At 40.0% G+C, this 25,058-nt stretch overlaps 1 protein-coding gene across 2 annotated transcripts in view; it reads right to left on the reverse strand.

The window, feature by feature from the left end:
* Positions 1–25,058, reverse strand: part of TPR8 (Tetratricopeptide repeat (TPR)-like superfamily protein) — a 386,981-nt gene that overhangs the window by 68,537 nt on the left and 293,386 nt on the right. For both annotated transcript variants that reach the window (XM_089416017.1, XM_089416016.1), the window contains exons 7-9: positions 13,033–13,196; positions 12,525–12,571; positions 12,235–12,282 (exon numbers count right to left, since the gene is read on the reverse strand). In XM_089416017.1, coding sequence (XP_089272143.1) covers positions 12,235–12,282; positions 12,525–12,571; positions 13,033–13,196 — 259 coding nt within the window. The remainder of the gene's footprint in view (positions 1–12,234; positions 12,283–12,524; positions 12,572–13,032; positions 13,197–25,058) is intronic.

Here is a 25,058-nt window from a genome sequence, read left to right on the forward strand (position 1 = left end):
CTTTATTAATGAATTCCAAGACCCAAACTTTGACTCAATAATGCCTTCAACATCAAAATGACAATACCTCCAAAATGTACCCAAACAAGTTGTTTCCTTCTACAATTCTAAACAACATAGTAGGTCTACAACAAGAGTATGACAGTCAGCAAATATGGTTTAGGATAGGCTCATCTAGCCTTCTCTTATCCTCTCTCTTCTTGTAGACTAATCACACATATTATAACCCTTTGATTTGAGCTCGATGTGAGATTTCGTGATGCCAAAAGAATGACTGTTCTGGGGCAGCGAGAATAGGGCCATCCACTTCAAAACGTAGACACATGTGCGAGAAGGGTTAGTGCTCTTCTAGACCTTCTATGACCTTGATCTCCTTGGCAATGACTTCCTCATTCAAACTGAGGCTAGATCAAACCTCTAACTCAATAACATGCTCATACAAGGTGATGCCCTAGATCAGATCAGAATGTCGCACGTGTGAACAGACTTGTTGATGAACTCGAATGAGGGAACATACTTCCTCATTGACTGTGGCCACCTCTTCTTCGACCCCTTCACTTTGCTTTTTCTTCATGAATGAGTGAGAATGAATGTGTGGTGAGGAGGTATCAACGTTGCCCTTATATAGCCTTGCCTCCTCATCTCTAGGCCGACATGATCCTTTCATTAGGTGGACATAATAGGAGGCTTCCAGAATTGTCCAAATAAATTATTTCAAGCGGCTTCTTTGCATCAATTTGGTGGGTACATTTTGGGGTATTCCATTGATGTTCTAGAAGGACTTTTTGACTTACAACAATTACATTTACAAGTGTAACAATACATGATTGTCCTCATTTTACATGACTCAACCTAAGGCTCTTAATGGGAGCCACAACTAGACCAAGAAACCTCTTGAGCATGAAACCCATGTCTCAAGCAAAAATATAAAAGAATTATTGACACAACATTACATCATTACAAGATTTGACATTATGAAGACCGAACCTAGTTACACTATTTTCAACACTCCCTCTTAACTAGGGAAGTATTCATACATACATGATACATGGATATTCTCAATACAAGAGTTCTCATAAGCAAAGAGTTGGATTAGTTATCCATTTGTTATAGCATCATTTCAACCAACATTGTTTCTATATAGCAAGGCCTTGACTAACAACTCTATCTCTCAAATAGATCAAAGCACAATGTTGGCAAGACTAATGACTTATAGACACACTCATCATTGTCTCTCTTAGGGTCATACCCACCTTGACTATTCTCATCTTGGGTTCCGAGCCTTCAAGATATTCAGTCCTCTTTCCCACTCTTGTCTTGGATGCCCTACCACATCCTCAAAGAGTGTCGGATGCCAGATGATAACTCAATCCTCCATTTCTTCTTCATTCTCGAAAGACAGAAATGTAGTGTCTATCTTTCCCGCTCAAATAGGGACAAATCAACTAGACCAAGCTTGTCTCTAAAATACACCAGCTTCTTGTTCGGAAGCGATTTAGTTAATATGTCGTCAGTCTGCCCATCGGTGGGAACATACTCTAGCTTTAGCACACCATCTTGCAGCAGCTTCCAAATATAATGATATTTGTTATTTATGTGCTTTGTCTTCGCATGAAACACTGGGTCCTCATACAGTCTTATACAGCTGGTATTATCACAATGAATAGTCGTGGGTGCCAATAGTTCTGCATACAAGTCAGATAACAATTTCCTCAACCAGATCGCTTCCCGGCTAACTTCACATGCTGCTACATACTCGGCTTCAGCACTGCTTAAGGCAACTGTCTCTTGCTTCCTGCTCATCCAAGAGACCATCAAGGATCCTAGACTGAAGCATCCTCCGATAGTGCTCCTTCCATCCTTCTCGTTGCCTCCCCAATCAAAATCAGTAAATCCTGTCAAAAGTACATCTTTTCCTTTCTCATATTTTAGGCAGTGATATATGGTTCCTCGCAAGTATCTTAGTATATGCTTGGCTGCCACCCAATGATCATGACGAGGCTCCATCTGGAACTGACTGAGAACATTCACTACAAAACATATATTTGGCCGAGTATTTACCAGGTACATCAGGGATCCAATTAATTGCCTGTACCTTGTGGGATCCACCAGACTGGATTCAGAGTTTCTTAACAGTCTCAAGTTTGTAATCATAGGAGTCGTCATAGGCTTGCACTCCATCATGTCAAACCTCTTGAGAATTTCAATTACATACTTCCCTTGACCCAAATAAATCTCATTGGGTTCTTTCCATAATTCCAGTCCCAGATAATTGTGCATGGATCCCAAATCCTTCATATCGAATTTTGTAGTCAACTATTTCTTGCATTCCTGAATACGTTCTTCTACACCTATTAGTAGAAGATCATCTACATATAGTAAGATGATGACAGGTTCATCCTTTACCACTTTGATGTAGAGGTTGGGATCAGTCGAACTTTTGATAAAGCCCAGTCTTTGCAGATAAGCATCCATCCTGGCATACCATGCTCTAGGTGCTTGCTTGAGGCCATATAAAGCCTTTTTCAACCTGCAAACATAGCCTTCTTTATCCTTGACTTTGAATCCCAAAGGTTGCTCAATGTAGACTTCTTCGTCTATGGTTCCATTCAGAAATGTTGTCTTTACGTCCATTTGATGAACTTTCCATTTCATGGATGCTGCCAGAGAAATTAGTGAACAAATGGTTGTATATCTTGCTGTAGGAGCAAAGGTTTCTTCATAGTCAATTCCTTCTTCTTGAGAGAAACCTCTAGCCACAAATCTGGCTTTGTATTTGTCTATGCTCCCATCCGTAGCATGCTTGATCTTGTAAATCCATTTCAAGGTTACCACAGATTTGTTTTCCGGTCTAGGAACAATTTCCCAAACACCATTCTTCATTATAGATTGGTATTCCTCATTCATGGCAGACTTCCATTCAGAGTGCTTGGAAGCTTCTTCAAATGTGGATGGTTCATCTTGTATCAATTTTGACATGTAGGCTACATAACCAGAGTACTTTTAGGTTTCTTGCTTTCTCTAAATTTGCCACTTGCCTAGTGTCTTTCAACATCTTGAAGTGTAGAGGTCAACCAATTAGGTCTCTTCCTTTTTTCAGGGATAGTGATAGGTTCGCTTGGACCTTCATCTTCTTAATGAGCATCTTCTTCTTCTTTATTGACTTCTTCCTCAAATATAGGAAGATCCTTTTCATTGAAATCGGATGAAATGTCTTTCAACTTCTTGAATGCAATATTCTCATCAAAGATTACATCTCAGCTTACCTCTATTTGATGTCCTTCCTTGATGTAGATTTTGTAAGCCTTGGATGAATTACTATATCCCACAAATATTCCCTTCTTGCTTGCCGGATCGAGCTTCTTTCTTTTATCCTTGGGAATGTGGATATATATCGGGCATCCAAATATTCGAAGATGGTCCACATTAGGTTTCTTTCCAGTGAAAGCTTCTTCGAGAGTTTGATTATTCAGAGACCTGTGGGGACTTCTATTTTGAATATAGACAACAGTCTTCGTTGCTTCTCCCCATAGGAATTTTGGTAGATCTTGGTCATGAAGCATTGCCTTGACACTTTCTTCTATGGCCATGTTCTTCCGTTCAGCTACTCCATTCTGCTCAGGATTATATGGAACTATGAGCTCCCTCTTAATCCCAACCTCCTTGCAGAAGGTTATAAGCTCTTTCGAAGTGTTTTCTCCACTGTTGTCAAATCTTAAGGTCTTGATCTTTCTTTCTATGAGACTCTCCACTTCAGCTTTGAATTCTTGAAATTTTGAAAAGACTTCATCCTTGGATTTAAGAAGGTAAACCCAAGTTTTCCTGGAGTGATCATCTATGAAAGTGACATAGTATAGATGTCCTCCAAGAGATTTGGTCATGGGACCATAGAGATTAGAGTGTATGAGATCAACTATCTCTTGAGCACGAGATGTGCTATGTCCAAATGGTTTCTTTGCAATCTTGCTCAGCACACAGCCTTTACATACACCTTCATGTTCTTCTTTGAGACTCAGGATTCCATTTACTATGGAATTTAGGGTTGGAAAAATTTTCTCGTAAAGGTGACCCAGTCTTCTATGCCATAATTCACATGGACTAATTTCAATATGAACAAGTGTATGATTGACAGGAGAAGCCAATCTATATAATCTACCTTCTCGGACACTAATAGTTCTAGCTTTTTCAATGCTTGAATCTTTTAGCCCAAACAACTACTCTTCCATCTATAAAGGCAACTCTATCACCCTTTTCCTCTAAAGATGAAATAGAAATAAGATTTTTGCATAGACCTGGAACATAAAGGATGTTGTTGAGATGAATGTTGCTTCCGTCTTCCAGCTTGATGGAGGTAGATCCAATGCCTTTTACTGGATAATTTTTGTTTTCACCAAGCTCCACAGTATAGGAGGGCTTTCCCTTGGAGAGAGTCTTGAGTTGGTGATGATGTCCCATCATATGCCTCGAAGCTCCACTGTCTATTACCCAAATGTTCTCATCTTGGAATGTGCCTGAGAGTGCGGAGAATAAGCCATCAACTTTTGTAGATCTATCAATTTTGGAGATCAAATAGACCCATACTTGCTTGATCTTTAGACCAATGAAACTTGACACAACTGATCCGAGGCTAGCCAATTTCTTCATGAGGGAGATGATCTTCTTCACGCCCTTTGTAGAACCACCCTCTGATACCATGTTGAGAAATTTAGGGCAATTTAAATATTCAATTTCTCTTTACTATGATTACTGCTTGAGATATTATTTCCTTAGGTTTTTCTTCTTATTCTTAACATGTGTTATTATCATCAACTAGCTATCCAAACAAGAAGATCAACAATGTACAAGTACACAAGATATTGACACCAAGCCAGGGCAAAAACCTCTCCAAATCGTGAGAGGAAAAACACTTTGAACTCTTTCTTATAGAATCTTTATTGATGAATTCCAAGACCCAAACTTTGACTCAATAATGCCTCCAACATCAAAATGACAATACCTCCAAAATGTACCCAAACAAGTTGTTTCCTTCTGCCATTCTGAACAGCGTAGTAGGTCTGCAACAAGAGTATGACAATCAGCAAATATGGTTTAGGATATGCTCATCTAGCCTTCTCTTATCCTCGCTCTTCTTGTAGACTAATCACACATATTATAACCCTTTCATTTGAGCTCGATGTGAGCTTTCGTGATGCTGAAAGAGTGACTATTATGGGGCAGCAAGAACAGAACCATCCACTTCAGAACGTAGACACACGTGCGAGGAGGGTTAGGGCTCCTATAGCCCTTCTATGACCTCGATCTCCTTGGCAATGACTTCCTCCAAACTGCTTCTAGATCAGACCTCTAACCCAATAACATGCTCATACAAGGTGATGCCCTATATCAGATAAGAATGTCACACATGTGAACAAACTTGTTGATGAACTCGGATGAGGGAACAGACTTCCTCATTGACTGTGCCACCTCTTCTTCGAGCCCTTCACTTCGCTTTTTCTTCATGAATGAGTGAGAATGAATGTGTGGTGAGGAGGTATCAATGCTGCCTATATATAGGCTTGCCTCCTCATCTCTAGGCCGACGTGATCCCTTGATTAGGCTGACATAATAGGAGGCTTCCAGAATTGTCCAAATAAATTATTTCAAGCGAGTTCTTTGCATCAATTCGGTGGGTACATTTTGGGGTATTTCGTTGGTGTTCTAGAAGGACTTTTTGACTTACAATAATTACATTTACAAGTGTAACAATACATGATTGTCTTCATTTTACATGACTCAACCTAAGGCTCTTAATGGGAGCCACAACTAGACCAAGAAACTTCTTGAGCATGAAACCCATGTCTCAAGCAAAAATATAAAAAATTTCTTGATACAACATTAATCATTACAAGATTTGACATTATGAAGACGAACCTAGTTACACTATTTTCAACATTCCTGAGGCAGTTGAGGAGATTTGTGCTGGTTTTCTCGACGATATTTTGATTTACTGCAGGACTTGGGAGGCGCATCTCTAGCACTTAGAGGAGGTGCTGCGTATTCTAGAGGAGCGGCAGTTTTATGCCAAACTGTAAAATTGATTGGCCAGTACCCAGAGATGTGACAGCGCTGAGGGGTTTCTTGGGTATATGCACTTATTACAGGAAGTTTGTCAAGGGGTTTTCACAGTTGGCAGCACCCCTGACAGATTTGACCAAGAGAGGGGCTTTCACATGGACTGATGGGGCACATGCAGCCTTTGATCGCCTCAAGGAGGTGATGAGCAGTTGTCTGGTTTTAGCACTTCCGGATTTTTCCTAGCCCTTCACTGTGGAGTGTGATGCATCCGGGGAGGGAGTTGGAGCAGTTCTATCACAGGATGGGCACCCCATTGCTTTCGAGAGTCGGAAGCTCTTACCACATGAGCGGTCATATTCTATATATGACAAGGAGATGTCGGCCATCATGCATGCATTGGCGAAATTCCGACAGTGTTTGGTGGGCAACAAGTTTAGGGTTAAGACTGATCACAACAATCTTCGTCATTTCAAGGCGCAGCAAGGCCTCAACGACAGGCAGCAAAGACGGGTCAGCAAGTTGCAGGCATATGGCTTGTGTCTATTTGTGAAATGTTTCCAGAAATTTATATTGGTTGAATGAGATGATGCTTGTACATGTTTTTGATATTTCACTTAATATTTCCATTAGGAATATTACAGCTCCACCCATCGAAATTCTTTTTTCCCTCCTCCTCACTCCAAGTCGAGCTCTCCAATGAGTGCGTATTCCCTCATGGAGTGGCCCGCACCTTCTACTAGCTTCAAAATTTCCCCTTTACTCTAAACTGGGTCCCTCTCTTTACCCAAAAGTTAAATTTTCCTTTGATTTATCCATTATCCTAAGTTGTGGGCCAAAATTGGTGTTCACCAAATCACAATTACAAAAATGGAAATTCTTCTTAACAAAATTAATTAATTGGGAATATTACATTGTACCTTACTAATGACCTTATCCTCCTAGTGATATCCTCCATATCGGGACTCCTCCCATTGGTGAAATTCCCTAAAAAGCAGGGGACATCCATTGAGGTGACAGTGGGTCCTTGTCCCATTGTTTCCATTTGGTCTAGTAGTTGTCCTTTAAGTACCTCTCCTAGGGCCCCTGCTAGATTGTGTGGTAACACAGCCAAAGTGTGATCTGTATATATCCTAAATTTTTTTTTTTTTTTTGGGGGGGGTGGAGGGGGGGGTTGGGTGTAAAAGTACATTTTCAGACCCTTCAAAAGAAAAAACACTAGGAAAATCGAAGTAAAGTGCCAAATGCCTTTTCATCATTTTCAATTTAGTAATGTTGTCGCGCGGATTGACACGACAACGCTCAGATCGGGGGTTGTCACTCTGATCCCCGATCCCTCCGTTTAAGCCTGTCTCCCGCGGCTAAGGGGGGTAGACCCTGCGAGGTGATGAAGGCCAACTGCCAAACAGTTGGGCTGGGAGACGAGATGCACGATTGAGATAAGCACTAAAATGATTTGATGAATTGAGCAGACCAGTGCCTTAAAAGATCTAAATGATTACTAGCTAGATGATATAAGAACATGAACCACGGACAGCAATCATTTATTATCAGATAAAGAGAGCAATGCTTTAAATATCTAGTAAAACCACAAAGCTCTTCAAATAACGATATCCAGCAAACTAAGAGAAATAAATTGCTTTAAATAACAGTGAAACCAGATATCTATTTTGTGCTCAGATCTCAGCGTGAAAGATATGCAGTGATAAGCAACTGAAGGTGGTAAGAGCAATTCTCCACCAAAAAAAAGAAAAGAAAATTTTATGCTTTTTTTTTTTTTTTTTTTTTTTTTTTTTTTTTTAAACAAAGTCTAAAAAAAAGCAAATCTAAGAGAATAAATCTAAAACTAAACTATTTTTTTTTTTTTTTTTTTTTCATAACAAAATTAAAAAAAACTATGTTAAATGCTAAATGAGACAAAGCCTAAAATTCAAGCCAAAATAAAATCCTTTTATTTCCTCTTTTTTTTTTTCTTTTTTTTTTTTTTTATATAAGTAAAATGAAAATTTTAAAAAATCCTAAGATTTATTTAAACTAAAATCTAAATCTAACTAAGATCTAAAATACCAAAATCTAGAACATAAAATAAAACAATACAAAACTAAAAGTTAAATAAGTTACAATCCAATAAAACATTAAATCTAAATGTAACTTAACTAAAATTTAAATAAAACAAATAAAAACTACGTTAAACTAAAAATGGGCGGAATCACACATTTTTTTTTTTTTTGTTGATTTTCATAATATAAAGGAATAACCAAGAATTAACAAAACCCTAACCTAATGCTATCACCTACGCATAACCCAAGCAGAGAAAAACTGATACGAAAACAGCCACAAGCGAAGCCCCTGTAGCACGATTTTCAGTCTTTCGACGGCGGGGGTTTTGATAGGCCTACGGGTCGATTTTTTGAGACGCTGGCTGTCAAAAATGGAAAACGATACTGAATGCGTGCCCCTGAAATGTAACTGAAGTCCAACGTTTGTCTTTTCCTTGCTGGACACTTAAATTTCTTTCGACGTTGATCCCTTTTTGCACGCGGACGCGAGTCAAAACCTCTGGTGCGAATGTTATCAATAATGCCTGCAGCTTGAGGAGTATCTGTGAGTGTTTATGGGTTTATTTTGGGCCACGGTTTCTGGACTACGCTATCTCAGCGGCTTCTATTATAGGGATTTGTATTACAGACCTCTGGAGTTTCTTGTGTGTACAAAATCGACATTCACAGTGAGCTGAAACACATATACAGCAAGCCGAGATGCCAAAATTGAACGTTGACTGCCCACCACGTGAAATTTCAAATGCATATGGTAATCAGATCAGAATTCGGTGTATGGTGGATTGTTTAAATGCTGGAACCTTGAAGAACAGAATGCAGATCTGGAGTTGAATCTATACTAAAGCAGTTACAAAGTACTTCTGAACAGTTCGAGCAAATGTTCTTGACGCAGATCTGAAGTGTTTTGAGTGGCTCCAGTAATGAAAGCATACATAAAAAAATTAACGTGGAGGGCTCAAATTTGAGGAAATCGCAGACATAAAAAACAAAACCCTACACAGGTTAAGCGTTTGACAACCTTGAGGAAATAGCTTTGGGCGTATAATGACACAATGATCTGCGTTGCCAGCAGGAAAATAAAAAAAATTTGTAAAACGTTTAGGAACTTACCTGAGCAACAGAGTATCGTTGCCAGACTTTGTTTTGAATCTGATGATTTTTCTTTTTTACTCAGTGACGAGACAATTCACCCTTATGCCAATTCCCCAGAGACGCTTTATTCTCAGGACAGCAGTACGATAACCCTGAAAAGACCGACAACAAGATTTTGGCAGATATATGCAGAATTTTGGAGTAAAACCCTTCAAAATTACCTAAAATCAAAATTTTACAGCTCCAGAACAGCCAGATTTAACCATGATTGCAGTAACATTTTCAATATATCAGAATTTTGAACTTTACTGTGAAAATAAAGAAAAATCTCTCATGTAAAACAGGAAATAAACTCTTAATATTTAACCCAGGGCCAAAATCAGCTAGGCTCTGCAAAGAAAAGCCTGTGGGAGTCGGCTGGTTCAGCCCAGAACTTCCCCAAACGCCCACAAATACCCTTTACCTGAAGATTTCCTGCACACCTCAAGCAAACATCAGTAATGAGGGCAAGAAATGCTGCTAGATTTCAAGAGATAATGGAGATACCTGCCATTATTCCAGAAACCCTACAACATTCAAACCCTAGCACGTGAGCAAGATACCTGTACTCACAATACTCTGAAAACCAGCTATTATTAACTGCTGAAAACTGAAATATGCAGAAAAATGAAAATCTCACAGCAATTCCAGAGAGTAACACCAGCCAGTTTTGAACCCCAAAGTCTTTTTTATTAATCAGAAAATCAGATTACAAGAGAGCTTTCTCAGTACAGACTCACAGATCAGATCTAAACTCTAAAATGACCCCCTAAGACCCTATATAAAGGAAATGATCCCAACGGCTAGTTTTGGGTGATCCATGTTGAAGCGATCTCGACCGTCGATGAGAGTTAAGACATCCTTTAATCTCATCCGTCGATTTTATTTAAAAAAGCTATTTTTGCATGCATTCACAAAAATATTATTATTTTATTGCTTAGGGTTTTTGCTTTATGTTTTTTTTAATTTTTTTATTATTTATTATTTTTTATTTATTTTTTAATTTTATTATTTTTATTCATTTTTTAAATTTTTAATTCATTTTAAGATGGATCATCAAACTAAGCCGTTGGAAACATCACCTAGGACCTAGGACCTAGGACTCAGGAGGGGATTTACAACATTTTCAACCCTCAAGACACACTTCATCATGATTTTTACAATTTACATCTCAAAGGGATGAACCCATTTAATACAGACCCTCATAGAACACCCAGTTCTGCGACACAACTATAATCTAGCAGATTAACATATAAGATTCTCCTAAAGTTCTGATGACGAAATCCATCCCGGCTTTGGGGTCAGGTTTGAAGGAAAACTCTGCCGATCGTAGATCGGTGAGACGAAAAACCTCCCGGGACGCAGATCATCATTAGAAAGTTAGGTCCACCTAGGCAACTTTACATACATGACTCTGATCTGCTTAGATTATTTACAACTTATACATGCAGACTGGGTTTACAACAAAAATGATCAAGCTGTCGATGCCTGTAGGCTGGCACGGACATGTCGCTCAGGAGCTACCCCTCTCTGCCAACAGAAAGGAGGTGTACTGCATGGGCAGTTGACCAGTAGTGGTCAACAAGTAACATGACCATAGATAGTCATCTGTGTCTCCACGAGTTATATCAAGTAGCTTACAGCTTGATTGATTTCCTGATGTGTTTCTAACACAGGGAGGTACAGGATTAATCTTCTCTTACACAGAAAAGACAGTCACCTATTGCAAAAGGAGATCTGTGAGAATTCATTTGGCTGCATAATACAATATTATGCAAGCATGGCATTTGCTCATCAACCCAAAGAAATATGAGTATTCTAGAATCTAAATATAGATTGTTTCCCATATTCTTCACTTATCTTGAATTAATAAGTATCAAGCATCGTATATCATGTTACAAGGATTCAAATACAGATACGATCTCCCAGATTTTTCAAATTCTAGGATGCATCATGCAGATATGGCAGGTAGAAAGGATATAAATATATTTTCTTATAATTATTAAAAAATAAAATTTATATAAAAAAAATTAAATGTATAGCTTATAAAGTTATACATATATTGAAATTAGACATGTAGTTATCTAAGTAATTATGTATTCCATGGTTATCATATGTCACAAGTTATAAAGTAAATTAGATGTGTATGGCATGATAATCAGTTAATCAAGTATCATAAACAGTACCACTTAGGATAAATTAGTGATTATCTAATTTATATTGACCTGAAATTATGTTATTCCTGATGTTTACTCGTGACATCTCATTACTCCACAGATGACCAGAGACCCAGATATGGTCCCTTTCCTGAACAACGCTTGTATACACAATATAAATAAGAGTCCTGAAAGCCATGCCTGTTATGGAAGTGTATGGTGGTTCATGTTTTCATTGATGTGGGGCCTTATTTCATTTAGATGCCCCTGATGAGTAGATCCATGTGTCCGTATGATGCTGGATCCCCACCACCATTATGAGGCAGTGCGAAGGATAAAAGCATGTGAGGCAGCACAAAGGAGAACAGCAAATGAGGCAGCACAAAAGAAAATATTGCAGAGGATATGTTTCATGCATGCAGGATCATTTTTGGAGCATATCTTCGTCAGATCCAGGTGAGTCTAATCAAGGGATCCACAGATTCAGATATTGAGGCCAATGGATTAATACCAATGAACACATGGAATGGTTTTGGGTTATTGTTTCAGTAACAAACATGATGCCTGCAGATTCCCTGACTTCAAATAATCTAAGGCAAAAATATCTGACTGCTGTAGCTATTACCTACCAATTGGAATGAATATTCTATGACTGCAGATTTCCAAGATTACTAAATAATATGCCTGCTAATTTGAAAATGCAGAAATGGTTTCACTTACCAACCCAACAGTGGGTCTTGAGCATACCTGATGTTATTAATATTAAAATTGACAATTGGAGGATTAGTAGCATAGCATCCACAGTTCATCTTTGAAGGGAAATATGAACCACAAACCTGACCATGTTCATGTCTCTGAAACTCCTCTAACTTTTCATTCGCCACCTATAAAATCAGCAGGAAAGAAATTATTTTATTTTCTTCCAAGTCCATAAAATAGCATCTAAGGTATTACAGACAAGGTAAGATACAATAGCAGAAATTTATTAATGTCTAACAAATGACCACTAAGCTGAAGCTTATCAAAATAAAAGCTCTCCTCTCCATTTTCTCGAATTGAGATATCTGACAATGACATTGTTAAGAAACCCTTAATAACCATTGGAAGACAGAACAAAGAATCAAACCCGGATATTCTCTTTGATGGAACTGTTGTTTGGATCCAATTCCAAAGCTGCAGCAGAAAACATGATATAAGAAGGAAAATAAAACAAATAAATTGTATCGACATTCAAATGAAACCAAAAGCAGTCCTAAAGGAAAGAATGAATTAAAATAATGATGAAAATCTTATCCTTCATATAAATATCACGGTAATACATGGTTGAGGCCAACAAGAAGCATCTTAAACATTGAGGGAATCTACATAAATTAGATCCATATTTGACATGCTCTTTTATTGATTCCCTTTTCCATAAGGACGTATCAAATTACAGAAGGAAAAGATGAGAAAGATATACAGAGAAGGCATTGGATATGATAGCATATATACTCTAGAAGAGTAAATGTTATATATATATATATATATATATATAGGTCTAAGAAAAAAAGATCACAGAATTTATCAGCATTATATGAAAGCCTATATATTTAAGAAGAGTAAATGTTGCTTCTCAAAGCACAGATCCAACAAACCTTTCATAAACCCTTTCTGAATGGCATCGTGATATTTTCTTTGTGCATAGTAAACAAGGCCTAAACGGCTATATGCCTTGCTGTAGTGTGCATCTATCTCAATAGATTTGTTGCAGTCTTCTATTGCTTCTGTGTATTTACCAACCTGCGTATGAGCAGCTGCCCTAGAAAATACAACACACTAATGAGAGAAGTCCCAACCACTGAGTTCTGATATTTCTCTAATAAGAATAATACTATATAACAAGCACGCAACATATAGAGTACAAAGAAAGAATACCTTCATGCTTATTAGCCCTGATTATCACATGGATCTTGTGCAAATATCTAAACAAGCAATTTTCATACTCAAATATTTTGAATTTTGACTTGATAAGGCTCAGGGATCAAACATAGCTATGTTTATTAAGTATCTGCAATCCCTACAGCTTGGAAGGCCTGTACTGGCCACTTATGAATATTCAATCATCACAGAATATTTAACAGTCACAGAGGGCACCCTCCAAAACACCTCATCCAAAATGAATTTGCTTGAAAGTGACCGAGGCACTGTCATAAATGTTGATTTCTGGTAGCATCGGATGTGCTCTAAGTCTTAGATTTTGCAGGGAGGCTTAGACACATGCATTGCCCAATACCTAGAAATCGTTTTGGGAAATTCCACACGGAGACAGTTTTATTAAAATTTAAATAATTAATTATTTTAATGGGACCCTAAATCTAAACTTAGGAAATTAAAATAATTAATGGGTATTAATCTAAATTGTGGGTGTAATTTCTAAAAGAAGGTGGAGATCAAGTCAATATGATCCTAGCCATTGATTAGAATCTAATCTGGGTCGTTGATTGATCAGCAAGAAGATTATAAGAGAAGGCTTGATAGGCACTTGGAGAACACACGGAGAGTTGATCAGTTAGATCGAATTGCTAAGGCTAGAGCAGCGTAGTGATTTCATGGTGATCATGCAGAGAGGGGCATAGATAGTTTTTGGTTGGAGAATATTCTCCTGAGCCAAGAATACACAGCAAAGAGGCAGAGAAAGACGCAAAGGAGGCAGTGCAGTGCCCAATAAGAGTGATGTAGAGTCACGAAGGGCTCATGCAAAGCAGCACAGTGTCTTCAGTGCAGAAGTCCAAAATTTAGCTAGGAGTTCAAAGTTCTAAGCCGGGAAGGCTGAAGTCGAGGCTTTTGAGAGCAAATCAATCCAGTAGAGGAAGTGATGCAGTTCCTCAGAGGAAGTGACACAGGCCCATGCAGTGATTGGGTAGGGATAGCGCAGAGGTAGCCGGGGACTCATTGTTTCAGTTGTTGGAACAGCCGGGACTAGCAGTGTAGAGTGAGGTAATCTCACTAATTTCTTCTGCCAAGTTATATTCTTTGTACTGGATAGCCGGCAAGGCATCCAAAGTTTGTATTCAGAAATAACCATTGCTTAATAATAAAATCCCTCAGAACTATTGCACTAGTTTTCCCGCATTGGGTTTTCCAGGGACATTTGTGCAAAAATAATTGTCATTGTGTTGTATCTTTTTCTTGTTCAGTTTCTTGTTTCGGCATATTATTTTTAAATAGTGAATGTTGCAGTTGTATTTACTTCGATATTTACCATTGAACACAGTAAATAATTTGTATGGATTAACAACTAGGAGAAGTAACATCAGTTGCTGCAATAGGGATTCCGGATTTAGGAATTTTCACAATAATTTCTATGAATAGGGAAACACTGGTGACAGGCTAGGAAGAAGTGCCAAATTAGCCTTTTAACAGGAAAAAGCAATGAGCAAATAATAGAAATTGGTCAATGGTTAAACTGCTTCAATCATCAACTGTAATGTTACCTTTTAAATTTATTTAAATTTCCCAAAAATTAATCTATGTAATTTCTTCAGGATAAGCACATAATAATTCTTGCAGAGAATTTGACCAATTTAAAATCAATAATTGTAAAGTTTTCAGACAAATTCCATTGTAAAATCCCTAGCTATTTATTTATTTATTATTAAGAGGGAAATTACATCAAAGTTCATAGGAACCTGACAAATAGATAAGCTGGAGAAATCTTCTGGTTGGATTCCCTAATCTGCAATTGTGTGTTGCTTCAACCTTCCAACCAATGTTCCAAAATCTCGATCTTGCTAAGCACCAATGAGGAATCTGATTTGATCCCTCCTCTTTGAGTGGCTAGGGTATATAATCTCAATACCGAAAACCCTCCTCACTAGATCAGCTAGGGTGGACCAATGTTGCATGAATTGGGGACAAAGGGGGGATGTTTTTTTGAAAAATCTTGGAAGCGAAGCGTCTTAGAAGCGTCTACTATATATATATATATATATATATATATATATATATTTTTTGCATTTATATTAAAAAAACATCTAAAATACCAAATTAGTTGTAGAAGACATAAAAAGAAGCATATTTTTACACAAATCAAGATAGTTATGGCATCCACTGTACATCAATGATTAATTATTCCAGCATCAACCATTTAGAATCTAGATTCCTCTTCTCTTGTCTAGCCTTTGCCTCTACTTCAATTCTCTAGGGATATTAGTCAACATTGCCCAATATTAATCAAACAACCTAATCCAAGCCTTATAATACAGTAGAGAAAGCTTAACATGTCTGATCAATGATTTCGACTTGAGTGAAGGGTACATTTTTGCTAAGGCCATGACAAAGGAGTTCAACAATCAACAACACCAACACTAGGGTACATATAGGGCTCAGTGCTCTTGATTAAATGCCAATCACATCCCCTCATAGATGATATAATCCAATGAAATGCCACAATCCCATTGATCCTGAAAACTGTTAAGTCTGTTGAATTTTGAATGGGATATGAAATTCTTTTTTCTCCATATGATGTCTGATGAGGTTGGAATCACTCTCAAACATCCTGAGTAATTTCATGGTAATGTTAAAAATTTAAGTAAATGGGTGGAAATGAAAGATAAAGGAGAATGTAAAAGAACGATGGAAATGAAAGATAAAGGAGAATGTCACTTTTACTTTAAGAATTTAACATTGCCATTAGTGAGCATCTAGGAAGCATCTAGGGAGCATCAAGGGGCACCTTGGGAGTATTCAGATAGCGTAGGTCCTCACATAACAATTCGAAATTTCGAACAAAAAAAACAAAAAAGGCCCTGCAGAACCGTGTGAACCGTCCACCTTCTCTCAAATCCCTTCTCCAAAAGGAAGCTAGAGATTCAGCACATGAGAAACTTTGGTTAACCTATATGTATTCATGTTCCCAAGAATAAGAGGAACAAGCTTGTGCCTTCAGGGAAGAAAGGCATATTTTTTGGATATAGCGAATCTCCAAAGGCCTACAGAATATACATTCTAGAGCAAGGACGGATTGAAGTCAGCAGATATTTCACCTTCGATTAGAAAGTGGCACACTGGAGGTCTAAGGAAGTGAAATCATCATAGGCAGTCACTCTCGCATGTCCCAACGTGGCCAATCAGTGGAACTACCAGTCGTGGGCTTCCCCTTCCAGATGCAACGTGGCAATCTTGATTGCCTCTCCTTTTGTCATTTGGTTCAGCTGGAAATACACATCCAATTTTTCGACCCATGCCTTGGTCGAGCTCTTGGAGGACCCATCAAAGGTTGGGAGAAATAGCCTCCCCACAATGCGTTGCAAATTTGTCCCCTGCATGTAACCTCCACCATTTTGTCCCTTGGGCTTGTTGTTGCCCTTCAACTAACAGAAATCTTTGAAAGTGATGGCCCTCCCAAAATCAAGCCCATAAGATTGATACTCCAGGAAATAGTCCCCATAAGGTGCCTCCTCCTACTTTGGTTGCCCACCTGCTCCAGATTGTAGGAATGTAGGAATGGTGGATCTAGGGGGTGTATTCTGAATCAATGGCATGTTGGCATGGAGAGATGCATGGTGATGTGAGGTGCCAGATCCTTCTCCATAGTGGAAATCCCCTTGGACTCCCTTACCCTTGTTGCCATTGCCATTTCGCTAGCCCATTCCTTCAATGTTTTGAGACAAATCCTGCACTGCCTTCAGTAGGAGTTGGGCAAAATCCTTCTCCTCTTCCCTTTTATCTCCTTCATTATGCTCCATGTTGGTTTCTGCTATCTTTGGTTCGATAGTCACAAGATCAAGTGTGATCTCTAACTATCGTTCCTTCCTTCTATACCTCTGCCTCCGATATGTCACGTTTTGCCTATCCTCTAGTGTCATAGACTGCGTTACTCCCAGAGGTTGTGCCAAGTCTATGAGCTCTGATACCATTGTAATATCCCTAAGGGAAAATTAACAATAAATATTCAAAGCAAAATAGACAAACGCACCATAAAATCATAACAAACGATCAGACCATGAATTTGCTCCCAAAACAACGTTGTGTACTCATTTTATTAATGGAAACAGGTGTACAATAAAGGTGTTGGAATGAGTGCACTTGGGCTTGCTCTTAACAAGGTAGCAAAAGCCCAAAATGATCCTTGAATCATTGTCCTCCAAGTTGTTGCAACTCAGGCCAAGTGTTGCGCTGTAAATGCCCAGAAATAGTGCTACTGCGTGAAATGACTTGCTGCTAGAGCCCTCTCTGCTGCTAAGAAAATTCTGGGAAATCAATTATGGCCTCTACTCAAGAAACCAAGAATAACCCACAAAAAGTTCAGCCAAAGCTTGACCCGGAATTTCGACCCTCTTGGGCTTGGTTGACTCTCCTGCTGGGTAAATTGACCCACCTGAGAATTCTGCTGCTGAATGCTCCCAAAATGCTTGCAAACCCTGTTAGAAGGCTTCCCAAGCCTTCCCACCGAATTTCCTCCTCAAACTCCCCTATCTCCACAACTTCTCGGAGTGCCTCTAGTTGTGACTGCACAATTCCTATGCTATTGTTACTCTTCCTATTGCTGTAACTTGATTCCATGTTGCTGGTACTAATTGGGATGAAGTAGAACTCCCTCCTAGGGTTGGCACTCGAAGTCCTAAGCAAGGGTTGGGATTTCTGCTCGAAAACACCCGGTGTGTTGAACAACACATGCAGACTTGGCAAATTGTTCAAGCGTGCTCTTGTCAAAAGACAAATTCTGAAAATGATAGACGATGAGAAAAATGGAAGCCCCTCCTTCCTTTTGTCCATTAGCCTCCAAGGTTTCCCATGTGGGCCCACATCAAATTTCCCTCACTTTTTTCGCACCAATGAGAGTGTACTCTCCATGTGGGCTGAAAATCCTTTGTGGTGGCCCCCACACTCCACCAAAGTTGCAATCTTTCCTTCGAACTCTAAAGTTGGGGTGCTTCTCATGCCAAAAATCAATTGTGGGTCCCCTAGGCCCACTTCTCCTAAGTGAAACAATGCAATACGCCAAAATTGAGCAAAATTTGATATTTACTTAGTGAAACAATAAGTAGGAATATCACATATAGAGTGATCCAGGTGGATATTGGTGGCCAACTGCTTATTCCACTTGGACCCCCACCATTGTTTCTTTTCAGTTTCCTTAATTGTAGCATAGCTTACTATTTTTGGTAGTTTTCGGGTCCTAAACTTCCAAAGTCGTTTTGAGGGACTAAAAGACATTTATTGGGAAAACGGAGAAACCAGAAAATTGTGAAACAAGTTTGTTTTTTGCGTCCTCCTCAAGATACTTAAAACGAGGTATTATAATAACCAAATGGAGATCGCAAGCCAAAGTTACAACCCCGGGAAGTTGATGTTGCAACTTACTCCAACCAAGATTTTGGCGCTTCATCTCCTAGGGTCAGGTTTTTGGATGTTTAGGATTTCTCATTGTTTCTCAATGATAAAAAGGTCACTGATCCTCATTGTAACACAATTCAAAAGCATGTGACCACCACATCTCTTCTCAAAGATAAGCTACCATCGCTTGAGATAGTTTATTTCCATTCTGCTAGTGACAGTCTTTCAATACTTTATTATTAATGAATTGAAGTTATGTTTTCGCTGTATCTCTATGTTTTTGTTCATATCTGTATTTCATTTCATTCCTTCATAAACCTAGATTAGTCGTATCATAGCAGTTTGCTCTTTCTTCATTTTTTGGTACATGTCCGCAACGAGGTCAGGGTATAAGGATTTAGGGCTCGATCTGGTTGAACCTTTGCAAGACCAGCCTTGTCAACCCCAACGGCCTCCCATAGCGAAAGAAAAGAAAGGTGAGGGAGCAGGAGATCCTTTCAAAATATTACTCGAAGAAGCCCTCGAACAACAAAGGAACGCAATGATGGATAACTTTGCCCAGATCCTTTGGCAGATGCCCACAGGCTACATATCTTCATCCAGCAGCCACTTTGGAGGTGCCAACCCCTTTATGGTACAAGTCAACTTTGACATTCCTGTATTTGAAGGCCAGTTAGATGTAGATGTCATAGATAAATGGTTAAATCTGTTGGAATGATATTTCTCGGTTCATGATTTTTCCAATAGGGAAAAGATTATTTTTTCACTCCTCATAGTCGCCCCCCACATCCAGGACTAGTGGGAAACTTATTGTGAGGAAAAGGACAAGAGAGAATCCTCACTATTTTCAGCCACACCCACTTGGAATTCTTTTTGAGACACCATCAAGGAACAGTATTACCCTATCGGGAGCTATGAAGACAAGTACATACAATGGACTATGCTGCGATAGCAAAAGGATCAAGATGTGCATGAGCTGACGAATCTTTTCCATACCCTGCGCACAAAGTTGGGTATCAAAGATACATTGAAACACTTGTTGCTCAAGTACCGTGGTTTTTTGCACATACATTTAGGAAAAGGAGGAGTTCCTACACATCTCCTCGCTTGGTGCAGCATACCGAAATGCTGCCAAGATTGAGCAGAAATTCAAGCAGAAGAAGCGAGACTTTGGATCTGCGAACAAAAAGCAGAACAAAGGGGCCCCTAATCCCCAAAGAAAATGGCAGAGCCAGGCCGCAACCCGCAAGGACAACTCGTCAAAGCTGCAAGCCATAATAATGGGAAGGTGAAGGACACCGACAAGTGGTGTGAGTTCCATAAAACTCCCACTCACAACACAAATGAATGTCGCACAAAGCAGGCGCTAGTGGCCAAGCTAAAAGACTTAGAGACAGATGCATGCTTTGATTCTGAGCCGAAACCCGACAAGGGAACCAACAAAGGGAAGCAAATCATTGACGCGGAACCCACTGCAACGGTAGCCACCACCAAGCTCAAAAAGGTGGAACCTAAGGAACCAGACAACGGGGAGCGCCTCTTCCACTTGCAGATGTGGGTAAAGGGTTCGCCAGTGTAGTTCATCATTGGCAGTTGGAACCAGAAGAACGTGATCTCAACCGAGGTCATTAAGAGATTGAAGCTACCAACAACATCGCACCCCCAGTCATACACCATCAGATGGCTCACCAAGGATGGGATCTCCATGTCAGCCAGTAGTGTCGCCTACCTTATAGCATCAAGCCCTTTGTAGATGAGGTATTGTGCAATGTTTCCCCTCTAGAAATTTGTGATGTTTTATTAGGCCCACCATATCTATGGAAGCGTCATGTTGTATATGAATCCAGATCTCACTCTGTTATTATTACTTTGGGTCAGAAATTGTACATGATATCAGAGGTGGTGCCACCTACCGCCTTTTCTTTGATCTTTGCTAAACAATGCAATAAGATCATTTCCTAGACCGGGAAATTTGTATTCCTCATGATCCGCCCTCAGAACAACAGGAAGATTGTGGCCACATCCACAGCCTCCAGGCAAAGCCCCTCTACACGACAGCAGCAGATGAACAAGGTCGTGGAGGAGTACGGGATATCTTCACCTCACCCACAAGGTCGCCCCTACACTATCAGTTCAAGCACTCCATCGACATAACCCCGGGTGCACCGCTACCCAAAGGACCGATCTATCGATCCTCTGTTCTGCAGAACTATGAAATCAAGAGGCAGATTCAGGAGATGTTGCAGAAAGGGCACATCAAGCCAAATTCATCACCCTGTCGGAGCTCGATCGTGTTGGTACAAAAGAAGGATGGAACCTGGAGGCTCTATATTGACTATCAGGCATTGAATAAGATCACTGTCTAGAACAGGTATCCAATCCCACAGATTGATGACCTTCTGGACCAGCTCAAGGGAGCCAAATATTTCAGCAAGATTGACTTGAAGTCCGGTTATCACCAGGTACCAATCAAACCCTCTAATGTGTGGAAGACTTCCTTCAAATCCAAGGAGGGACTTTTCAAATGGTTGGTCATGCCTTTCGGATTGACGAATGCCCCCACAACCTTCATGAGGTTAATGGATGACATATTGCGACCCTTAACCAACTCGTTCGTGGTAGTATATTTGGACGACATCCTAATCTTCAGCTAGTGTTGGGAAGAGCACCTACACCATATTCGACAAGTCCTCCAAACCCTACAACGACACAAATTGTGTGCCAATTTGGAGAAATGCACTTTTGGTATGACCCAGGTTCAATATCTGGGATACATCATTAATGAGCAGGGTGTGCATGCGAACCCAACCAAGATACAGGTTATTCAGGATTAGACAACCCCAACCACTCTAACAAAGCTCCACAACTTTCTGGGTCTTACCAATTTCTATCGCAAGTTCGTGTTGGGATTCTCTCATAAGACATGGCCTTTGAGTCAAGTCGCCAAGGGCAGAGCGAAAGCAAAGTTCTTTTGGTTTGAATCACAATAGCAGGTGTTTGTCGAGTTGAAGCATCGTCTTTGCCCTGCACTAGTGCCCACATTACCAGACCTACAGTAGCCATTTGAAATTGAGACAGATGCCTCTAACTATGCTATTGTTGCAGTTCTTACCCAACAGGGGCATCCAATGGCATATCATAGTGAGACACTTTCAGATACCGTCTGAAAGTATCCCACCTATGACAAAGAGATGTATTCCATTGTGCAGGCCTGCGACAATGTAAGCACTACATTCTGGGGAAGGAAACGATCATCCACACAAACCACCAACACCAGCAAGTCATAACTTCATACAGAGACGAGGAAAGTTGCAAAACGATCACCATAAAAAACGGTCCACATTTCTGCAATAGTTCCATTTGAACATTAAGTACAAGAAGGGCGGAACCAATAATATTGCAAACTGCCTCAACCGACCGTTGGTTATGGCGCTGACCACTGTGCTCGGCTCTTGCGGACACGAGACTTCGAAATGGCCACATCTTTACAAAAGTGATCCAGAATTCGGCACCACATACCAAATGCTCCTGGAAGGCAAGCAAGTTCCAAACTTTCACCTCCAGGACGCACTGTTATGCCACCTGGGACACCTTTGTGTTCCTTCAAGCGAGCGTGCCAAAATGATTTGGGAGGCGCACTACAGTCGGGTCCCTTGACATTTTGGGGTAGAGAAAACAGTCGCAGTGTTGCAGGAGTATTTTTATTGGCCAAACCTTTGACATGATTTCAAGAAGTACATTAGATCCTACACTGCCTGTGCCATTGCCAAACCGACAATCAAGAAGCATGGCATGTATATTCCTCTGTCTACTCCTAGCTAGCCTTAGGAATTCATCTCCATGGATTACATGTAGGGCCTCCCTTCTACCAAGCATGGCAATGACTGTGTTTTCTTGGTCATCAACAAATTTTATAAGAAGGCCATTCTGGAAGCCTGCAATAAGAGTATCACAACAGAAACCACTGCCAAACGCTTCTTTGAACAAGTATGGGTACACTTTGGGATCTCTAATCAAGACAATAAGATCCTGAGTACATTCTTGTCAAGCCTCTAGTCGTTGTTGGATACCAAGCTCACTAAGCCCATGACCTTCCACCCCCAAACTGATGGCCAAACAGAGGTCGTCAATAGGATGATCGTGCACATCCTACGCATGTACAACTCGAAGCATCCACGCACATGGATGAAAGCCTCCCCTATGTCCAGCACAGCTACAACAAAGCTCTCCACAGCTCAACTGACCACATCCCTTTTAGGTGGGGTTGGGATTCCAGCCGCTATGTCCCATTGATGTAGCCATACCACTTGTAGCTACTCAAACAGATTCAGCTCATGTCCAGTTTGAAGCTGACAGAACTACCAACTTCATTGAACGCATTCAGCACATCCTCCAACAGGTCCATGACATATTAGACAAAGCAAATGCTAAGTACAAACAGTTTCATGATCAACATCGAGTGCCACACAAGTACCATGTGGGTGACAAAGTTTGGTTACATTTGCAAAAGAAGAGCCTCGTTGGGGCCCATGCAAGCTTCGCATGCTCTCATATGGGCCTTAGACCATCAATAAGGTTGTGGAAGACAATGCTTTTGAGCTCAACATTCTCTCATTCCTTGGCCTACACCCAGTGTTCAATGTGGACTGCCTTCGACCAAACCTTCCACCATTACTAGACACATCAGACATTGGAAAACAGCTCACACTAATAGAGCTAAACCCAGACTACATGGAACAAGCCACAACTGATCGAATCATGGACACGTTGATCAAGAACGCTCACCAGCAAAAGATCCAACTATATCGAGTTGTCATGTGAAAATTTCATCAACCACAACAACAAGAAATTATTTTCTTAATCGTTAATTTATTTAACAATTTATCTGTCACAGAAAATATCAAATAATTCACATTGTGATTTTCACCAATAAACTGCAGAAGAACATAGTGCTAGAAACTAAGAAAATACTAGCACATACACATATAAAATTTGACACAGTTATTTTTTGGACAAATGACCCCGAAAAAACCCAACTTGGGAAAACCAGTGCAGCAGCTGAGGTTTTATTATTATGCGGCAGTGAAATTATCGAAGTTCAATCTGGATGTCAACACTGGCAATACTACAAAGAAAAAAACCGGCAAAAATATCTTGAGGGAAATTACACTCACTCCAAGCAATCCTGACACTCAACTGCTACTAAAACGCAAGTTGTCCAACTGGGCATGTGCAAGCTCTGCGTCAACCTGATGGTGCCTGTCACACGTGTTGCCCAAACCATTTTCTAATAAAGTCGTCCTGCTTGTTGACTAGGAAAACGCTTCTCCAGCACTCTGCAACCTCTGCCCAGTATCTGGAACTGAAAACGTCTTCCTACCTCAATAAATAGAATTGCCCACAGGAGCTTCTTCGTTGCGACTGTGCAGCGTCCTAGGGAAATCTCTGCCTCTCTGTAGATGCACTCGCCCGATCTGGAAATCTTCCTCCAGCTTCACCGTCTCTGCTCCTCATTGTCTCTGCTTCCTTCTCTGGCTTTGTGACAACTGTTGCTACTCTTTGGAAATCGAACTGCTAAATAAATCGAACCCCTCAAGTGTGTTCTCCGTCTACCCATTGACTTCTTATAATCCTATGTTGGAGTACCAATGGCCAAGATTAGAACTTAATCAAGGGCCCAGATTAATTCCTTGTCGATTCATGTGAGTTTCTAGAGAATCCTCACCTTATCTCAATTAATATTGATTAATTAACCATATTCCCTAAGTTTAGACTTAGGAAATATTTAAAAATCAACTAATAATCTAATTGAGCCATCTCTAGGTGGAATTTCTATAAATGACTTTTGGGTTTTTGAGATCTCATGTGTTGTAGCCTCTCCACAAAGTTTCGAGACTAGAACACCTCTGATGCTATAAAAACTAACATGTCAAAGCTGGCCAACTCCTGCACCAAGGCAAGCAACTCACCAGGGACCAAGTTCAACAGAAGTTTCCCCATCTCTTGGAAGCACTCAACGCAATGGAGACCATTGCTTCCTAAGAGAGGAGGACTGATCCAGGTGGATATTGGTGGCCACCCGCCTATTCTACTTTTTTCAGTTTCCTTAATTGTAGCACAACTTACTATTTTTAGCAATTTTCGGGTCCTAAACTTTCGAAGCTGTTTTGAAAGACCGGAAAAATGCCAAACCGATTTACATGTTTTTTGGCCTCCTTCTCGCGATCTTCAAAACGAGGTATTATGATAGCCAAATGGAGATCATATACCAAAGTTACGACCCTCGGAAGTGAACATTCCAACTTACCCCAACAGGTCCCACAAGCTTTTGGCGCTTCATCTC

This window comes from Pinus tabuliformis, chromosome 3_2 (assembly GCF_031772625.1).
Source record: "Pinus tabuliformis cultivar Carrire ecotype Pingquan chromosome 3_2, CPIR1, whole genome shotgun sequence".
NCBI lineage: Eukaryota > Viridiplantae > Streptophyta > Pinopsida > Pinales > Pinaceae > Pinus > Pinus tabuliformis.